General features: G+C 40.9%; 2 protein-coding genes across 2 annotated transcripts in view; both read right to left on the bottom strand.

The window, feature by feature from the left end:
* Positions 1-12,695, bottom strand: part of KIAA1549 (KIAA1549 ortholog) — a 143,767-nt gene extending 131,072 nt beyond the window's left edge. Inside the window, exons 1-4 of the mRNA XM_072964365.1 lie at positions 12,115-12,695; positions 11,058-11,193; positions 6,628-6,886; positions 5,306-5,428 (exon numbers count right to left, since the gene is read on the bottom strand). Coding sequence (XP_072820466.1) covers positions 5,306-5,428; positions 6,628-6,886; positions 11,058-11,193; positions 12,115-12,488 — 892 coding nt within the window. The 5' untranslated portion in view covers positions 12,489-12,695. The remainder of the gene's footprint in view (positions 1-5,305; positions 5,429-6,627; positions 6,887-11,057; positions 11,194-12,114) is intronic.
* A 2,719-nt stretch (positions 12,696-15,414) lies between these two features.
* ZC3HAV1 (zinc finger CCCH-type containing, antiviral 1) overlaps positions 15,415-19,540 on the bottom strand; it is a 51,313-nt gene continuing 47,187 nt past the window's right edge. The window contains exon 13 of the mRNA XM_006210021.4: positions 15,415-19,407. Coding sequence (XP_006210083.2) covers positions 19,145-19,407 — 263 coding nt within the window. The 3' untranslated portion in view covers positions 15,415-19,144. The remainder of the gene's footprint in view (positions 19,408-19,540) is intronic.

Below are 19,540 nucleotides of genomic sequence, written 5' to 3'. Positions count from 1 at the left end.
CCTAAATGCATATCATTAAGTGAAAGAAGCCAATCTAAAAAGACTACATACTGTATAATTCCAACTATATGACGTCCTGGAAAAGGCAAAACTATGGAGATAATAAGATCCGTGTTTGCCAGGTGGGAGGGGGAGACGACAGCCAGAGCACAGGGAGTTTTTAAGGTAGTAAAAATACTCTGCATGATACTATAGTGATGGAAATATGTCATTACGCTTTTATCTAATCCTACAGAACACACAACACAAGGAGTGAACCCAAAGGTAAACTATGAACTTTGGGTACTAATACTGTGTCAAAGCAGGTTCACCCTTGGTAAAAAATATACCATTCTTGTGAGTGACGTTGCTAATGGGAGAGGCTATGCATGTGTAGGGGCGGAGGGTATGTGAGAAATCTCTGACTTTCCTCTCAATTTTGTTATAAACCTAAAAATACTCTTAAAAAATCAAGTGTACTAAAACGTAGCAAATAATAAACAACCAATAATAGGACTATGATTACATAAATGATACATAAAAAATATAATGCAACTATCAACTATAATTGTGAATGCTTTCAATTATGTACAAAATGCTTACAAAATAAAATCAGTCCAGAAGAGCATAATGGGAAACTACATTTATAGTGTACTCTCAATATTTAAGAATATGTGCATGAAAAAAGAATGAAAAATATCCTAAATTATTAACAGTGATTGTCTCTACACAGCGATATTGCAGGTGATTATGATTTCCTTCTTAATAGTTAACTCCTGTATTCTTCAAAATTTCCACAATGATATATTATTATATTTCCCCCACCCCCCAAAAAAAATTTTGGGAAAATATTCCTAAATGATAATAGAGTAATTCAAGGACACAATAATATATTTTAAAATTAATAATGAATGTGAGGTGATAGATGTGCCAACTAACCTTAATGTGGTAAACACTTTGCAATATATACCTGTATACAGATGTATCAAATCAGTACCTTGCACACCTTAACCATACACAATGTAACATGTTAGTTACATCTCAAGCTGGAAAAAAAATTTTAATAAAAATTATAATGATATTATAAATCAATTTACAAAAATTCAAGACACTACTTCAAATAAAATTTCTATTTTGAGACTATAGCAATGAAAAGGAAATTACTATGTATACACAGAACATGGAAGTGAATTTTATTTACGGATGTTTAGATGGATACATTTAAAAGTTACCAAATAGGGAAAAAATACATTAAAAGAATATAATGCCATATATGCTATTATCAAGTGGAACTTAATCAAGAATTAAAGGATGTTTTAATATCATGAAAACCATAAATATAATCATATTAGGTGATTTAAATGATTGAAATTATGTGACTATATCAAAAGATACCAATTCCTATTAAAAGCTTCCAACAAACAAGAATAGAAGATATTATTCCCCAATTATAATAGAGAATATTTGTTTAAAACCAAGAATTAACTTCATCTTTAATGAAGAAATATCCAAAAATATCTTTTTATCAGAATTTTATTTAACACAGAGACAAGATAGAAATATGTAAGAAAAGACAAGTATTTTTGCTATGATTTTATATTAAAAAAAAAAGGCCATCTAATACTGTTAGAACAAAGACAATTCGCCTAAAGACAAACATTTTGAAAATTAGTAGCATTCTGACGGATATTCGCATAGTGAGTAGCAATACATATATATTTAGCCAAGAAAGAATTCATGTAATAAGGGATATTTAAGACCTAGACCAAAGCATGAACAAATTATAGTGAAGGAAGTCAAGAAACACATCAGTGATGAAGAGACTTAATTCCTTGATGGAAAGAATTAGCATCATGAACGTAAGCCTTAAAGAGCTCATTTTAGCCCTAGACAGTTCAAATCAAAGCACCAAAAAGATATTTACCTTATATAACACATTCCTTAGGGGAAAAAAGAGTTTTTAAATATTAAAAATATTTGTGGGGAGAAAAACAAACAATGAAGCACAGCATGATACTGATTCAACAGATTCAAAAGCAGAGTTTAATTCATTGTATGGCAAAAAGTATTTAACTACCAGGGGTTATAATTACCAAGAAAAATAATGTTTTCACTCAAAGCAGGGTAATCAAAACACAAAGCATCGCAATGCAATGTAGTAAGTGCCAGAGTTTTGAGAACACTAGGAGAACTGTCTCTCTTGGGGTCAGGAAAGGCTACCCTGGCATTTTAAAGTATCTAATTTTGCCAGGTTTTGAGGCTGGAGGAGGGAAGGTGGAGCACTAAGGGGAGCATTACTTACAAACAATCACAAGATAAAATGGGACATTCCAAAAACTGCAAGTAGGTCATTACAGACAATATTGGTCTGCATTTTCAAAACTCAGTTAAAAGTCAATATTTAAAAATCAGAAAATTTCTCATAAAAATCTGGATTTCGGGCTTCTTTTGACAAATTGGATTGTGTGTTAAATTGGGCCCCACGTTCCCACATAGAAACAAGAGGCAGTTTGCCCCTTTTAGATGGGACAATTTTCCTTTTGGGGGAGGAATTAGGTCTATTTATTGTCATTTTAATGGAGGTACTTGGGGGTTGAACCCAGGACCCCCTGCATGCTAAGCAGGTACTCTAACCACTGAGCTACTCCCTCCCCCTAGGTGGGACCCTTTGCCACAGCACTTCTCTTTCCGTATTCCTCTGACATCCAGCTCACTTTAACCATTTATCTCAACTTTCTGGTCTCTATAGGGATTTGAGTTCATGACTCCCACCCGACAAGATGGAGACGAGGACAAATGAAGATTATGGCAGGAAAAAGGAATTAGATTGGGTCTGCATTTCAAAAGGTCAACCAACCAGGTAGCAGGGGGTGAAGCAGGGGGAGAGAAAGGAGGTAAAGAGATTATTGACGTCCACAAAAGCCTACTGTATTAAAAATTAAACTGCGGCTGAGATAGATGAAGTGGAGCAGGGGCCACCTCACACCTCCTGCAAAAAACTCACGAGACCTGACTTGAAAACCACTGCAAGATGCATCTGTGAAATAAACACAAGAGGTGATGAGGGTTTGGGGAAAAGGCAGTGTGTAGGGGCTGGAAAGAAAGGGGCAAAGAAAGAGAAACGTTTGAGAGATTTTTGAGGGGGAAGAAATCTCTAACACGGGGTAACCAATCTGACCCAGGGAACACAGAGAAAAGAAAAGAGGACGACCTGCAAGGTTTTAGCTTAAGTCATTAGGTGGTGACACTTCAAAATAAAGAACAAAAGGGAGAACAAGCCTAATTTAGGGGACTGGGCATTTGTCCAGGATGCACAGCTTCCCCTCATCAGCCCTGACGGATCGCCAAAGAAAACCCTCACCTGATTAACTCTCTAGTTAGTAGCTGAATCATCAGATTAAAATAAGAGAAAGATGTGATTACTTTTATAGGATGAATACCAACAGAACTAAGATTAAAATGGAATACTATAGAATTGAATAAAATATTGCAACAAAGATTACAAAAGGTTAATAACTTCATATATAAAAGCATAATGATAAGACATGTAAAAAGAACACAATAATGTAAAAGTCTACCAAGTCTTTTAGTGGAAAGAATATGCTTTTATACACTACACTGTTTCCATTAAGGATTTAACATGGCTTATAAAAGAAATATAATAGTAAAAGAGTATAATGTAAATAATAATAATAATAAAATGTGAAAATATTTTTTAAAAAATTAGCACCAGGAGAAATCATAACCAGGAAAAAAGAAACAAGACTTGCAGAACATAAGAGCTTTCAGAAATACTGTTGGTGACGATCAAAATGAAGAGATGACCATAATTTGCATGACTCTTAGTCCATTAGGAGAGAATACAGTTTCTCACTCCTAAAGGACATTTTTGCAACACCTCCTCCAATAGAAAAGAAGCTTTTTCACAATCAAACATTTTCTAAATTAAATAAATTTAGCCTGATGGAAAGCTCACTACTTTGGCCCCACTTCTCAAATGTTATGTCATTGCCTGTTAAATTAAAACAAACCAAAACACGTTACACACCAACGTTTGGGGCTAGTACTACAGCAAACGCAGGAAAGAATTTCACAAACCTGCTTCACTGTGGTACCTCTTGATGGAAAACAAAGAACTAAACATCAGATTCAATTGGGTAGAGACTGCCAGGTGGACAGGGGCAGAGAGGAGGGAGGGAGAAGTCACAACGAAATGGGTGAGGTATATACGTTTCTGATGGTCCATCCTGATCACAGAAAGAATGAATACAGCTTCGCACAATGGATGAACTACCATCATTCAAACTACAGAATTTGAGCTTTGGTAAAAGTTTAATAAGAAATGGAAAGTAGATAGAGTGAGGTAGAAATCTCTGGTGAGCACCCAAAAGTTACATACTCTGTGGTGTTGGTTAAGGATGGATCCACAAGAGCTGGATATGATGTCATATACAGCCTTCTATGAAAATTAAGGAGCCTAATTAATGGCTAGATCACATTAGCACAGAGGAGGGCCCCAGCAATTAAAGGGCATGGATAAACTGCACAAAATAAAGACATGCAGAAAGCAGACACAGAGAAATATCAACTTGCATGCATTCTTAAAGAAATGAAAACCAAAAGACAGTATCATTCAGCAACTATAAACAAAGTGAAAGTCAAGAATAACTTAAAAATTCAATATTGTGTGGATTTTAAGAAAAGAGGTATATTGAAGTTTGTTAGAAAGAATCAAAATATCCCAGAATAAAGGAACCAGTTAAGTAAACTATGATAAATTAGTGTATCTGTGCATAAAGATGATTATGCATGATAAATGTGAACAAATATGGAGAGATGCTTATGGAAAATTAAGCAAAAAGAAAGAGCATAAAGTGTACATATACCATAAAGTCTACAAATGCCACAATATAAACTGTGTACATGGGCATATGGAGAAAAACACTTGGCTGGATCCCAGAACAAGTCAGCAGGAACCTGTCTCTTTAAGAACCCCAGCCAGCCAGCCTGGGGAAAGCCATCCACGACTGCAGGGTTTGCCCAGGTCTGAGCCCATCTACACTCAGGTGTTACCATCTCTTTGCCTGCTCAAGGTTCAACCTCATCCCAAACCACCCATCCCCAGTTTTATCCTCCTAGTCTGGCATTTTCTCCTTTTTCATCTTCCTTAACTCTCACAACCACCTGTGAGGTAGGTATTATTATGCCTCCTATTAATAAATGATTAAATGAATGGTTACAAATTAAAGCTCAGCAGAAGCTTTGTGTTCAGACCTTCCCATTGGACAAGCGTCTTCTTATCTCACTGATGTCCTTTAAGGTTTACCTGCACATGGCTTCTTGGCTGACCCCGCAGGGACAGAGACCAGAGGACTGGCTTCTGCAGCCCCAGCTCCGTGTACTCCTTGTTTCTCAGGGCCCTGGGAATGCTCAGCTGAAGCTGAATTATCTAAAAAGGCAGAAAGAGATGAGGTTTCCTAAGACACCCCTTATATCACTCTAAATTTCATTTTATGTTGGGAGCATCACTCCAGCTCATCAGATCTCAGATAAAACTCCAAATACACTGGATTTGGAGAGTTCATGTCTTCTGGATTAAAACACACACACACACACACACACACACACACACACACACACACACGTGTGTATGTATTTACATATCTCAACAGGAAGCAGAAAGTCACATTTCACAGTTAGGAGAGACCACTAAACAAGACCAGGTGACGAGAATGACAGGCCCTCCGCACAGTATAGAGTAGAAGATCCCTGCCACCATCAGGGACACAGCAACACAGCCTCTGACACTGGAACATGCAGAGCCCTCCCTACCTTCAAACCACCACTACCATCCCAGCACAAGAAAATTCCATATCAATGCTTAGAGACTCTGACATTGATGATTTGGTTTTTCCATCAGCAATTCTCCGAAGCCCACCACCCACTGAAACTGATTTTCAGATACAAGCAAATCTAAGCACTCTGAATGCATTATAATTAAAAGAAGATCAAGCCACACTTTATAGACCTTAACAAAGGACAGTCTGTGCAGCAATATGGGAAAATATTTATAATGTTGTAGAATGTGTAAATGAAAGATACTGGACTAAAGCAGACTTTTACCTCAATTGGACATGTACTTTATAGTAACAGGACTGAGGGGGCTGTAATTAAATAGTAACAATTATTGTGAATTAATTAGGTGAGTGGAGTCATATGTGATTTTTATTTCTACTCTCTATTTTCCAAATTCTTCTTTAATGTGGTTAAAAGTCCCTAAAAATTGAGTAAGAAAAAACTTTAATTCAGTTTAATAAAGGAAAGCCATCCCTACATTATCCTTACCTTTCTAGTCACTAGCCCACCTCCTCTTCTTTTCCGAGCAAAGCTGTCAGACTGTTCTTCCTACTTCCTGACCCCCAACTTCCCGAGGAGCTACACAGTTCAAATATTTATGCACTGAAAATAAACTCCATCCCTTCCCTCCTTTGGTTAGAATCATAGTTCGGTATCACAGAATGTTGACAGATTAAGCTTCCCCAAGGACAGAGCAGCAATTAACCTACGAAGTGCTTTCTCCCCAGAGTCACTTTCAGGTCAGAATTACATTGTTGGTAGTGTTTTATCTACCTCCAAGAGTCATCTCACCTTTATTTTCAAGCATCTTGTGCAGCTTCATGTGCTTGTAGGTGGAGATGATCTGAAAATTAACGACACTTGGAACATTCAGTCCTTGGTCCTGCAGCAGCTTCAGGGCTGTAGCGTGAATGAGCTGATGGGACCGCTTGCACTTCTGTAGCCTGCACTCCCCCCTGACAAAGGACTTGCACACGTGAAACTTGTTGCATTTATCCTTGAGGTTGCAGTAACCATACAGGGCTTCGCCTTTGTTGTAGAGCAAACAGACCTGGGACAGAAATGAGGCAACAATTACAACACTCACAACACTCATTTTCATTGTATCTCTTAAGCCAATAAAGGACAGTTTCTCTAAATGGCATCTTCTGATCATTGATGGCTGTTAAAATCCTTGAGTGAAAGGCAGACAGGTATGTAATAGTTCCTCCAGCCACATCTTCCCCGGCAGCTACTAATGCTCAGCTGCCCCTTGCTGACCTTGACCCTCAGCTGGCCCACCCTCCTCTCTCAATGCCTGTAGCCAATGAGTGACTTCAATGCAGGTACAAAAGGCTGGCCCCTCTGCCTCAAAACTAGCACCTCTCTTCCAGGTAATTTTTGCTCCAGAGCCCCAGTATGATCAGGTCAAGGCCAGATCTCACCCTGCTTGCAGCTCTTCCTTCCCTGTATCCTGCTTCTTTTTCACCTTTACAGACTTTTCCAAGGATCCCTCCTCCAATATATCACATGTACCTAAATCCCAGTGTCAGGCTCTGCTTCCAAGGAAACCAATCTAGACAGGCATCCTGAACAGGTAATTTATTATCCACTATTAATATTTGCACTGGGACAGCTAATGTAAACCGGGTCTGTCCCAGGCAAACCAAGATCCTCCTGATGGGGAACTTCATAATGATGGATCAGGCTGTCCATCCTGAAGCCACTAATCAATCTTAACCTCAGACACAAAAAAAGATAGACATTGTGTACCTCCTGATGTGATGCAACAGGAAATACAACTTTCCAGGTTTTAGCATGGAAGTCTGACATGGCTGGAAACCCCTCCATCCCAGGCAGGTAGGGACCATTAGTCACCCTAACAATATACCGCATACACAAAAAATTCGTCCTACAAAAATCAAGCCTAAATCTGGTGGGGGATGGGTAAAATAGGTGAAGGGAATTAAGAGGTACAAGCTTCCAGTTATAAGTCATGGGGATGCAATATACAGCATAAAGAATACGGTCAATAATACTGAAATAACTTTGTATGGAGACCGATGGTTATTACACTTACCATGGGGATCATTTCATAATGTCTTTAAGCATTGTCATGTGAAACTAACATAGCACTGTGCATCAATTACATTTCAATCAATAAGTCAAAAACAATGGTATTTTACCTATAATTGTGATGCCAATTTTCCAAAATGAACTCATAATTTCAGTTCAATTCCTACCTCCTCCAAAGAATTCCTATAAAATAGTTCTAGGAATTTAAATGATTCTAAACCCTCTCTGAAAAAAGGAAACAAGTGAGAATAGATTAAAGAAAAAATGTGAAAAAGCATAATGGCCATAGAGACTCATGCTATCTTATCTTAAAATAGAAACTATTTTCATTAAGCAGTATGATATTGATTCCAGAAAGTACAGGAGATCAAAGAAAGCAGATTCTAGACATAGGCCCCAAATCAGAATAATCTGTTCTTCAAGATTTGTTAGAGCTGAGCAGTAAGATCACTGGGCTTAATATTACTTTGTAGAAGACTTAACTAATACCCTGGTTTTGTGTGTTTTTATTTTTATTTTACATTTTTGAATTTTTATTTTAATGCTTTTATTTTTCAAAAAGCTACTCTGGCTTCCTATTTCTTCTTGAATCAATTTTGAGGAGCTAACTTTTTCTAGAAATTTGTCCATTTCATGTAAGTTTTCAAACATATCAGCATCACAAAGTTTCATATATCCAATGTGTGTGTTTTCCAGCACCACCAAGCGATTCCCCCATTCTCAGCGGACGCTGACCAGGTGTCCTTCAGATTTAATTCAGTTCTGACATCATCTTCAGGAGAAAGACTTGGAGATAATGTCAGATCCCACAGGTTATGGGCTCAGTCCCACAAGCCTGCCCTCACTTTGATATAAATCACAAGTCCAGGCTGTCTGTCACCAGCTATAGATCAGAAGTTCCTACAACCCCTTCCGTGGGTTCAATTAATTTGCTAGAAAGGTTCCCAGAACTCAGAGAAATATTTTACTTGCTAGATTACCAGTTTATTACAAAAGGATGTAACTCAGGAATAGCCAGATGGAAGAAATGCATAGGGAAGGTAAGTGGGAAAGGGTGTAGAGCTTCCACGCTCTCTCTGGGCGTGGCTCTCCCAGCACCCCAACGTGGTCACCAATCTGGAAGCTCTCTGAAGCCCATCCTTTTGGGTTTCTATGGAGGTTTCATTATATGGGCACGATTGATTAAATCACTGGCTACTGGTGACTGAACTCAATCTCTAGCCCCTCTCCCCTCCCAGGAGGTGAGGGTGGGACTGAAAGTTCCAACCCTCTAATCACATGATTGGTTCTTCCGGAAACCAGCTCCCATCCCTAGGTTACCTAGGGGCTTTCCAAAGTCACCTTGTGAACAAAACAGAAGTCACTTTTTATTGGCTCTCAACATTTAAGAAATTCCAAGGGTTTTAGGAGCTCTGTGTCAGGGAGAGAGAAAAAGACCAAATGTCTTTTTCTTATTATACATCACAATACCACAGTAATTTGTCCCTTATTGATTATTTACTGTATGCTGTGTCTGTATTATGCTTGGTATCTTTAGGAGAGTGGTAAAAAGGGACCATCAGGCATTTTCACACAAGAGATGTAGATATCATTCACGTCTCATCCACTGTGCTTGGCCATGGTTCCCACTGTCTAAGGAGCCACATTTTGGGCTACATGACGCAGACCTCCAGTCCCAGATGATTAGACCAAAGGTGGGCTAGTGTCATGAGTGCAGCCAACCCGTCAGCTGCTCACAGAACACGGAAGTGGTCTAATAGGACACGGTGAGGCTGCACCCAGGATACCTGGGTAGAAGCCATAAAGGAAAAGATTCAATAAGTTTAACAACATAAACACTATAAGTCAAAAACTTTCATAAACACTAAAGGTAAACGGAAGTTGCGCTGCTCCTTCTCGCGGATACGGGAAGCACTGGACCCCTGCCTCATAGCTGCCCCATCCCCCTCCCTTCTTGCCAAGAACCTGCCCCCAGCGGCGGCTGCTGCTGGGGTTACATCTGGCAACGTGGTTGGAATGTATCTGGCTCCTGGCAAACCGAACCTGGCTTCAAAATTGAAATGACAAAGGAGAGGGGCACCAAGAAGAAGCCTGTTGGCCCCTAAGGCTAACTCCAGAGCTTATTTTGGGGTACAGAGTCTGCTGCCTTGAGGGCAGCCTCTGCTATCTGAGCCAAAGGCTTCAACTCATCCCTCCCGCTTCGTGACTTTCTTCCCTTCTAGACCCTGAAATACCTTAGAGTTACAATGAGACCACAAGCACGAGCTACCCTCTATTTTCCCACCATCCTCCCTTCTTCCCACCCCTCTTCTGGCAACCTAAGAGACTGTCTACGATAGATTCCTTGTGCTAGGTCAGAAAACTCTACTTGTCCTTGGAGACCTCTCAATATTTTCTTTTGGGATTCCAACTAGTTTAAGAAAAACTCTTTGTGCATAGCTAAATAGATACAAACGTGCTAATGTTGCCGGTATAGCACTTATAATGGGTACTTTTTAAGCATTTGGAAATACATTATGTTGTTTCAAAGCAATTAAAATTAGTATCTAAATACACAACATTGTAAACTGACTATACTCTGATACTAAATAAATAAATAAAGTTGGGAAGTAATAAAAAAAAAATCTAAAGCTCCAAAAAAGTAAATGGGGGGGGGGGTTACTAGTAACAAATGTGACCAAAAAGGGATTTATGTCATTAAAGTTATCTTATTAATTAACTGGAAAAGGCAAGTGCCTTTATAGAAAAATCAGCAAAACTACAAACAGGCAATTCACAAAACACAGGCTTCATAATCAGACAAATCTAAATTCAAATCTGCCATTTACTATGTGACCTTGGGCAAGTTATGTCATCTATCCGAGTCTCAGTTGCCTCACCTGTAAAATGGGAACAGGAATATCTCACTCACAGATTATTAATGAGCTAAGGTATATGAATTGCTTAGCATTCAAAAAAACCAATAGCCATAATTATTATTTCCACATCACACAGGTCCATCACTCCTTGTGTATCAAAGCCCAGTAAAATCAGAGACTCCAGATAGGTTAGCATTGTACCATATTCACCCGCCTCCCCTCAGGCTGTCCTCTGTGAGCAGATTTCTGAGGTTCTCCCTTGACTTTGTCACCGTGCAGACAATATGAGGGTGACTCCTTGTGACTCACCTCTGGTAAAAGGCAGGGGTCATTCTGTAAAAGCAAAATCCGAAGCTGGGCCTCGTTGAGGCCAAACAGTCCATGGTTTTTCAGGACTTGGATGTTGACAGGTGTGTGGATATCATGGGAAAGGGTACAGGTAGACCTAGAACACAAAGGTCTGGATCAGAGGCCCAGGTGAAGAACGGGCCAGTATGTCTAGGGCTGCTTTCAACTTGCAGGTGAAGTTAAATAATTTTCCATGAACGCATAGATACCACAGCCTACCTAATAAGCTCTGATAATAAGAAAACTGGGTTGCATCAACTCCCCTCCCAGAGTTATTTTCATTCAAAATGAAGCTTCTTGAAGGCCAAGGGTACCCCCTCCCCCAGTCCCCTGCCTTGAAAGAGGGTGCCCGCCAATTCTACACTGGCCTTCTCCACCCCAAACGGCTGCCTACCCGCCCCGCCATCCACCAACCTTAAAAAGAATGCATGCCCCCTCCCCCACCCCCACTTTGGGGAGCTAGAGTAAACCAGGGAAGACCGGTCAGGAGGCAGCCTCAAACGGCCTCTCCCAAGTCATCCAGCTCTCCGTTTCCTGTGGGGGTCGGACTAGATCGCGCTTTCTAAACCTGGAGAGCACAGGCTCGCTTCTGTAAAACTTTCTGCTTATGTGGGAAGGGCCGATCTCTGAATAAAGCTTCCATGAATCTCGTGGGATCCGAAAATGGTCCCAAAAGAACCACTGGAGTAAATGAAATCAAAAGTCCCAATCCTGATTTATCCTGGCCTTGCTGTAGAGGATCCCGGGAGGCAGAAGCTGCAATTGGGAGCGGGGAAAGCGGTGCTTAAAAATTCCAAACTTTAACGATCTTCGGCCTCACTCTGCAGCGAAGCCGGGACGCGGGGAAGTCCTCCCCGGAGGCCCCTTCCCGAGGCTTCCCCTCCGCCCTTCCGGAGGGGGTGGTCCGGCCTGGACGAACGACCCCCTTTCTCCTTTCTTCTGGGTCCCGCTTCCTGCTGGGCGCGTCCGGCCCGCGGCCCCGTCCCGCCCGCAGCCCCGGTCCGGCCCGCAGCCTCACCAGCAGTCGCGGTTCGGGCACTTGCCCAGCATGTGGCGGCGGCAGAGGTGCAGCTGGTCGCAGGCCTGGCACTCGCCGCGCTGGTAGCGGGCGCAGAGGCGCGCGGAGGACACGGCCACCACCCTCCAGGCCGCGGGGCCGCCGCCGCCGCCCGCGCCGCCCGCGCCCGCCGCCGCCTCGGCCTCGGCGTCCCACGGGCCCTCCCGCACCTCCACCTCCTGCAGCAGGAAGCGGTCGGGCCCGGCCTGGCGCAGCACCTGCCCGAGCCGGGCCTCCGAGAGCTCCACGTGCCCGCGCAGGTCCTGCAGGAACATGCGGCCGCCGTGGGCGCACAGCACCTTGGTGAGGAAGGAGCACACGGTGGGCTCCGCCATGGTCGCGGCCCGGCCTGTGCGGCCGAGACGGAAATCCGAGGCGGGCAGACTCCTCCCAGTCACGTCCACGATTTCAACCCCCGATCCCGGGACGGGCCTGGGAAAGGGCGGGCGAGGGGCGGCCGCCGTGGCCGCGGCGCTGAGAGGAGGGCTCTGGGGCCGGGGTCCGCCCTGGACGCAGACCCGGCCGGGACAGTACTTACTGAGCGCCTGTACTGTGCCAGACTCCCTTCAAGGTTAAGTCCTTGCCTTGAGGGACTTGCATAGTTGGGGAGAATTGGAGATGCTGGTAAGGGCTGCAAAGATGAAACAGGTAATGCGGTGGAAGATGCACCGCTGGGCGGCCTTAGGTAGTGGGGAGGGGAAGATCTGGGGAGGTAGCCACTCGCCACTCGCTGTTGAGCACCTATCTGAGATGTGACCAGTCGGAATTGGGATGTGCAGTAGACGTGCAATACACATACTGGATGTGGAAGCTTTAGAATGTGGAGAATGTAAACTACCTCATTAATAACTTTCTATTAACCATGTTCAAGTGATAATAATTTCAATAAAATGTTATCATAACTTCAACTGTTTCTTTTACTTCTGATGTAGCTATGAGAAAATGTCGAATTACATACATGGCTCACTTTCTACTGCTTTTGAACAGTAGGCGTTTAGACTTGTACGTTTATTAAGGAGCTATCCTTTTTACCCAACACCATGCTGATTAAATGAACTTTTTTTTTGAGCCGATTGCTAAAGCAGTACTAGAGTACAAAGATGAATAAAACGTAGTTGAACTCAGTAGCTGAGTTGCTATCTTACAGGGTGGTTAAGATTAAATGAGTCAATGTCCTGTAAAGAAGCACAAGAGAAAGGCAGCGAAGACTTTCAGAAGCCACTGAAAAAACTTCAGCTGGGGAGTGATGTGGCCCTTCTCCCTACAGAATGCTGCCCACCACCTCCAAGTAGATGTCTCCTTTTGTCATTCAACTCTGAGCTTTTTTCCCCCTTTGCAGGGAGGTGGGGGGTGGGTGGGTGGTAATTAGATTTTTGTTCATTTATTTAAATAGAGGTACTGGGGATTGAACCCAGAAACTTGTGCATGCTAACCATGGCATTCTACCACTAAGCTATACCCTCTCCCCCAACTGCAGGCTTAAATGTCTTCTCTTCAGCAAGACCTATCCTAACTGCCCAATCTAAAGTAGCTCTCCAGGTTCTGCATGGAACTTGTCACTCATGGTTTTCTTGTTTGTTTATTTATGTATTTGTAGAATTCAAGCATATTGAAAGCAGGAATCTTGTGTGTCTTGTCCCTTGCCAGATCCCCAACACTTAAAAACAGTGCCTGGCTATATTGTAGGATGGGTGTTTTATTTTTTTCAAAAAACATTTGGTAGTATAAAATTTTTCAAACAAAAAATTAGAAGATAGTGAAATAAGCATCCATATATATCTATTTCCTCGAGTTATAAAATCTTAACACTCTGTCCTGTTTTATTTGCCTAAGTGCTCTGGCTGAGAATTTATAAAATTACAGGTTCAGTTTCAATCCTAAGTACTTCTGTACATATGACTTTTAAAAATAAGTAATTTTCCTACACAACCCCAACACTTTTATAACTAATCAAAGTAACTGTAATTTTCCTTAACATCTTTAATGTAGGATTGGTGTTTTGGAAAGATCCCTGGCAGTAGTAAGAATGGATTTCTAGAGGAGCAAGACAGGGTAAAGAATTAGAGAAGAGAAACAGGATTTGAGAGACTATAATCTCAATTTTTCTTTTAATGGAGATACTGGGGATTGAGGTACCAGGACCTCCTGCATGCTAAACACAAGCTCCACCACTGAGCAATTACTTTCTACCCTCCAATATCTTAGTTTTTATTATGTTGAGTTTGCCGTGGACAATCCACGGTAAGGTGCTCAGTAGGCAGTTGTATATACAGGTAAAGAGCTTAAGATGGAGGGGAATATCAATTTGAGTGACATCTAAGTATTAGGTCGTTTAACCTGAGAGAGTTGATAAGATCCTTCAGTAAAAATGAAGAGTGTGCAAAGCAGAGGTGGGAGGACAGAACCTCTAGCAACATGAAACATTTCTGGAAAACAGAGAGCCTGCTATGACAAAGCAAATGAACACATAGAACAAACAACTAACTGGAAATACTCAAACATCTGCTCCTGCTCGGTTTGATGGCATATTTGTGTATTTGAATGTGGAGGCTGTGACAGCAAAAGGTTGGCTATACCTTGTTTTATTTACATTGAGGTCCAAATCAAATGGCAAATTTACCTTTACTTTAAACACATCTATGCTTAGAATAGATAAACAAGATTACACTGTATATAGCACAGGGAAATATACACAAAATGTTATGATAACTCACAGAGAAAAAAATGTGACAATGAGTGTGTATATGTCCATGAATGACTGAAAAATTGTGCTGAACACTGGAATTTGACACAACATTGTAAAATGATTATAAATCAATAAAAAACGTTAAAAAAAATAAATAAACACATCTATGCTGCCATTTGGAGATTTTTCTCTCTTCATCCAGAGCTTTGTGAATAAAAAAGGACGAGTGGGGAAGGGCTTTTGAAGGAGTGACTGATAGGACCATTCTGCTGATAGTCATTTACATTTTTAACTTCTGTGCCTCAGCCTGGCCCTGTTCCCATCCGTAAGGTGTGTTAGCAGCTTCCAGCGTCTCCCTCTCTCAGCCCCAGGAAAAAGATGTGCCAACCAACTGAGGGTTTCTCCCTCGCCACCACCCAGCCTTTCCCTGGCAGTGAGCTAAAAGCCCCTTGGTCACTGAGTCCTGGAATGAAGAAGCTGGAAGGGGCAAAACACATCCTCCAGCCCTCACTGAATAAACTGGTGTCTGCAGTTGACTATCTTTTTAAGAGATAAATAGAAATAGAGCAAATAAAGGCAGCAGAGCAAAATTAATATTTATTTCATTAGGTAATCTCAAATTGAGCTTGACGAACAAGAAGAAATACAAATCAACTACTGCATTACAAACGTTGAGGTTACTTTATCCAACAAAATCTATCCGATGTATCAGCATATCAAGCACTCAGTAGGCATCAGGGGTGGCACAGTGAACAAGACAGGTTGACTAGGCTCTCACGGAGCTCACATTCTAATGTGGAAAATGGACAACTCCAAGTTGGATAGAGGCTAAAAATGAACAAAGCAAGATGCAAAGTCTTTTAAAAACTGACGACTTGGGAGGCAAGCATCAGATCTAATCTATAGAAGGATTCTTTACGGGGGTAGCAAGTGAGATAATCTAAAGATGCTAAATATTAACCAAGTCAGTGATTCTCACTGTGGTATTTTGAAAGTTGACGAGTTGTTGGTTTCATAGTAATTGCGGACTTTGACTGACAATGAGTGGATGCAGCCAGGGATAACAGACATCCTGCAGTGTATGGGTTAGTCCCACACAACGAAGAATTATTCTGTACCTTATACGATTTTCTTATGTCCTACTGGACATTTATGTAGGACCTACAGCTTGCCTGAGAGAATTATAATTCATTGTTTTCTCTTAGACAATCTGTAACGTGCTCGTCCTAATACTCTTATTTCAATTAAGGTAACTTCGCTCTTTCCCTTACCACATACAGATAAGGTATATGGTCCTACCTTACATATGGACTCACCCTAATACTAGCTTTCATTCTGGTGTCACCTAGACTTCGAATCTTTCAGTTTCCTGTACTTCGTTACAGGAGTAGCCTCTGATCGACCTTTAAATCTAAACCTATTCACGATGAGTTGGTGTATTTACATTCCATTTCATGATGTCATATAGCGTAGTCATGCCTGAGCATTTACATATTGATATTTATTTTATCTATGTTACAAATTTCTTTCCTTCTGTTTCTCCATTAGTTAGGGTTAGGGCATTAAACTAATCTTTGAAGAAATTCATGTAGATTGTAGTATCTATGAATCATCTCAGGACGGCAAAGGGAATGTTACAAAAACATCTGCTCTGAAATAGGTGAATAGATCTGACAGGGTGGTGGTTATCATACTGGGGGGAGACAGGGGAGGGCGCTACTGGCATTTAGTATGTAGAAGCCAAGTATGCAGAACATCTTGCAATACATTGGACAATTTCTCACAATAAGGAATTACTCTGCACCCTATACGAATTTTGAATGTCTCACTAGACATTCGTGTATGACCTACAGTTCGTCTGCAAGAATATAACATTTCCTCATTTTCTCCAGTTCGACAAGCTGTAGATTTTCTTGCATAGTATCTTTGTGTAGTTAAGGTAGTTTCGTTCTCTCTTATAGAAATAAGTATTATCCTATGTAAGTAAGTTACTGTGTCACTAGTTTGTATTCTAATGTCCACTCGCATCCCTGCTTTTACATTTTCCCATAGTTCTTTATACAAAATAGCTTCTGATCTCCTACCTTCTTTTAAGTTCAGATTTATTCATTGTAAGTAGGTGTAAACATCTGACTACTTAGTAAGTTCTTCTGGTATAGTTGCACCCAAGTTATGAAACTTTCATTCCCTTTTATGATGACATTAATTTTAATTCATTTTTAATTTACTTCTATAATTGTGTGTAGGTAAAGAATATTGCCACTGAATTGCATTTTGAGAGTAACTAGAGGATATTACAAAGTATTTGTTGTTAAAAAAAAAAAAAAAGGCAGGACTGCCAGTTGAGAACCACCAAGCTGGGTTAAAAAGGCACTGAAGAACTGTAAGAAAGCCAGAGTTATAGTGAAAGAAAATAAATGAGAGGGGGAGAAAAAAAAAGAAAGAAAATACATGAAAGGGTAGGGAAGCGACAGAACACGTGGGGCCATGATGATGAGTTTGAACTTTATTCTAAAGGATCAGATTTGTTTTGGAAGGCTATTATTAAGTAAAAATTTTTAAATTCTTGCTGCTAAGTGAAGAACAACTTAGAAGGGAACAGAGATACTTAAGAAGGAAAACTTGACATGGGAACTGCTTGGATGTGCAGGGGGATGGAGATAGAGGAGTCAAGGACGACTTCCGGGATTTCTGCTTGAGCAGATGGGTGGATAGTGACACGTCTTACTTATATACAGAATCCTGGGAGAAAAACTGATTTGTTTGAGGGAAGCAAATGGAGTGCTCCATTTTGGACACCCTGAATTAGAGATGTCTGTGAAAGAGCCAATTAGAGGTGTCCAATCAGCAGCTGGTTAGAGTTGGATAAACTGCATCTCCACAATGTGAGGGTCAAGATCAGGAAGTGAAAGCTCCAAAATGGAAGCTACCATGAAAAGAAAAAATGAATATTTGTGGCAAGTCTCTCAGAAAATAACCCTACCCTAAAAAATATGTACACATTTATCAGTGGTGGAAACCTTTAAAGCCAAGGAGTTGTGGAGATCTTTGTACTGATTTAAAATCTAATATAAAATCAGCTCTCATGTAATTTTTTTAACATGTCTGCTGCAAGGAACTAGAACAGGAAATTTTGGCGACTGGTATGGAATGTTGAAGAGGAAAACTGGAAGGAAAAATCTGATTTATAAGGAGGAACTCTTGGTCCAGGCACCGCAACTGCTCTAAAAGCTGATTGTGCTACAATTCCACACAATCCGTTATATTTAGAAAAAGAAGCCCCTGGTAGGTGCGAGGCTTGTTTGGGGCATTGATCTCTTCGTTCTGATTCTGTGCTCACCAGGAAACAAATCTCGCCTCCTTAGGGGGCCATCCTTCAGCAGGATGGTCCTGCTCCCAATTTCTTGGTGAGCTTCGACTGCCACAGCGAACGATTCCAATGGCACTGAATCCATCACTCATGCTGTGTGAATCTGGTTACTGCAAACTCAGTGCCCCCATGACACTGACACTTCATGAAAGTCTGACCTGAAAAAACCTCTGTGATCATATTAATTAGGATATAAATGCCTCCTTTGCCATAATTCTGTAAAGAGATCAAGTAGGCAATTAACTCCAGTTGGTTGCTTCTCTCTGGGCCACACTTAGCAGCTTCCAGAAAGAGTCAACCTGGATGGAGTGTCCTAAATAAACATAGAGATAAAGAAATGCACGCCCCAAGTCAGTTCACCGCAAAGATAAGGTACAGTAATGTGGTGACGTCTGCACTAGCATTTAAATTATCCTTACATTCTTCCCTCCAGCATATTCCTAAGTATTTTCCCCCAACTTTTCACAATCTTCCATCCAAGGCTGTGTTGTCTTATGTCCTTATTTCAATAGACATTTTTAGATTTTTCTCAAATTCCCCAAATTCATTTTCTTTGAATTTAACCAAAACAAGATCGTATCATGCAGTAAACTAAAAGAGGAGTTGGGAGAGAAAGGTTGCTGCGATTACAGAAGTTTTAGAAATGAGTCTTTACCAGTTACATCTAAGGCAATGATTCCCAGACTTTATGACACATTTCAATAGTCTTCCTGGCTCTCATCCCCAGAAAAAGTGATTTCGTTGGACTGCGGCGTAATTTGGACACTGGAAATTTTTAGAGCTTCCCAGATGATTCAAATGTGCAGCAAAGTTTGGGAATCACTGATCCATGGCATTTAGGCGAGGAAATGTAAAAGTTTATCATCTGGGACAATATGGGTTCTGTAAGGGAACAGAATGGTTATGGCATCGTTATGACGCTGTATTCATCATTTCTAACTAATCACACAGGGTTTGTCGGTTTCACTATATTCAATCACATATGCTGGGTAAATCTGATCTTTCTGAAAGATGACAAAGACTGAGGGGTTCAACCTTGTGTCCACACAGCTGTCATAGTGCGGAGGAGGGCTCGTGTAACTCATACGCCCTTCAGTAAATTCTCCAACCAGGACTCGGGCTACAAACATAACGATGTTCTTGAGACCATATGGGCAATTTTTATGGGAATTGATGGCCTCCATTGTGAAGTAATTTCCTAGAAATAATTAGAAAAAGAAGATGGTTAAGAATTATTATAAAAGGACAGATATAGTTTAGAAGATTATTTACACAGAATCAGATGATGGACGTTGACTACATATAAGTCAACAGCTCCTTACTGATACTTA

The sequence above is a fragment of the Vicugna pacos genome, chromosome 7 (genome assembly GCF_048564905.1).
Source record: "Vicugna pacos chromosome 7, VicPac4, whole genome shotgun sequence".
In the NCBI taxonomy this organism is placed as follows: Eukaryota; Metazoa; Chordata; class Mammalia; order Artiodactyla; family Camelidae; genus Vicugna; species Vicugna pacos.
Note: the sequence above shows the minus strand (reverse complement) of the source record. Positions and strands in the feature narration are given on the sequence as shown.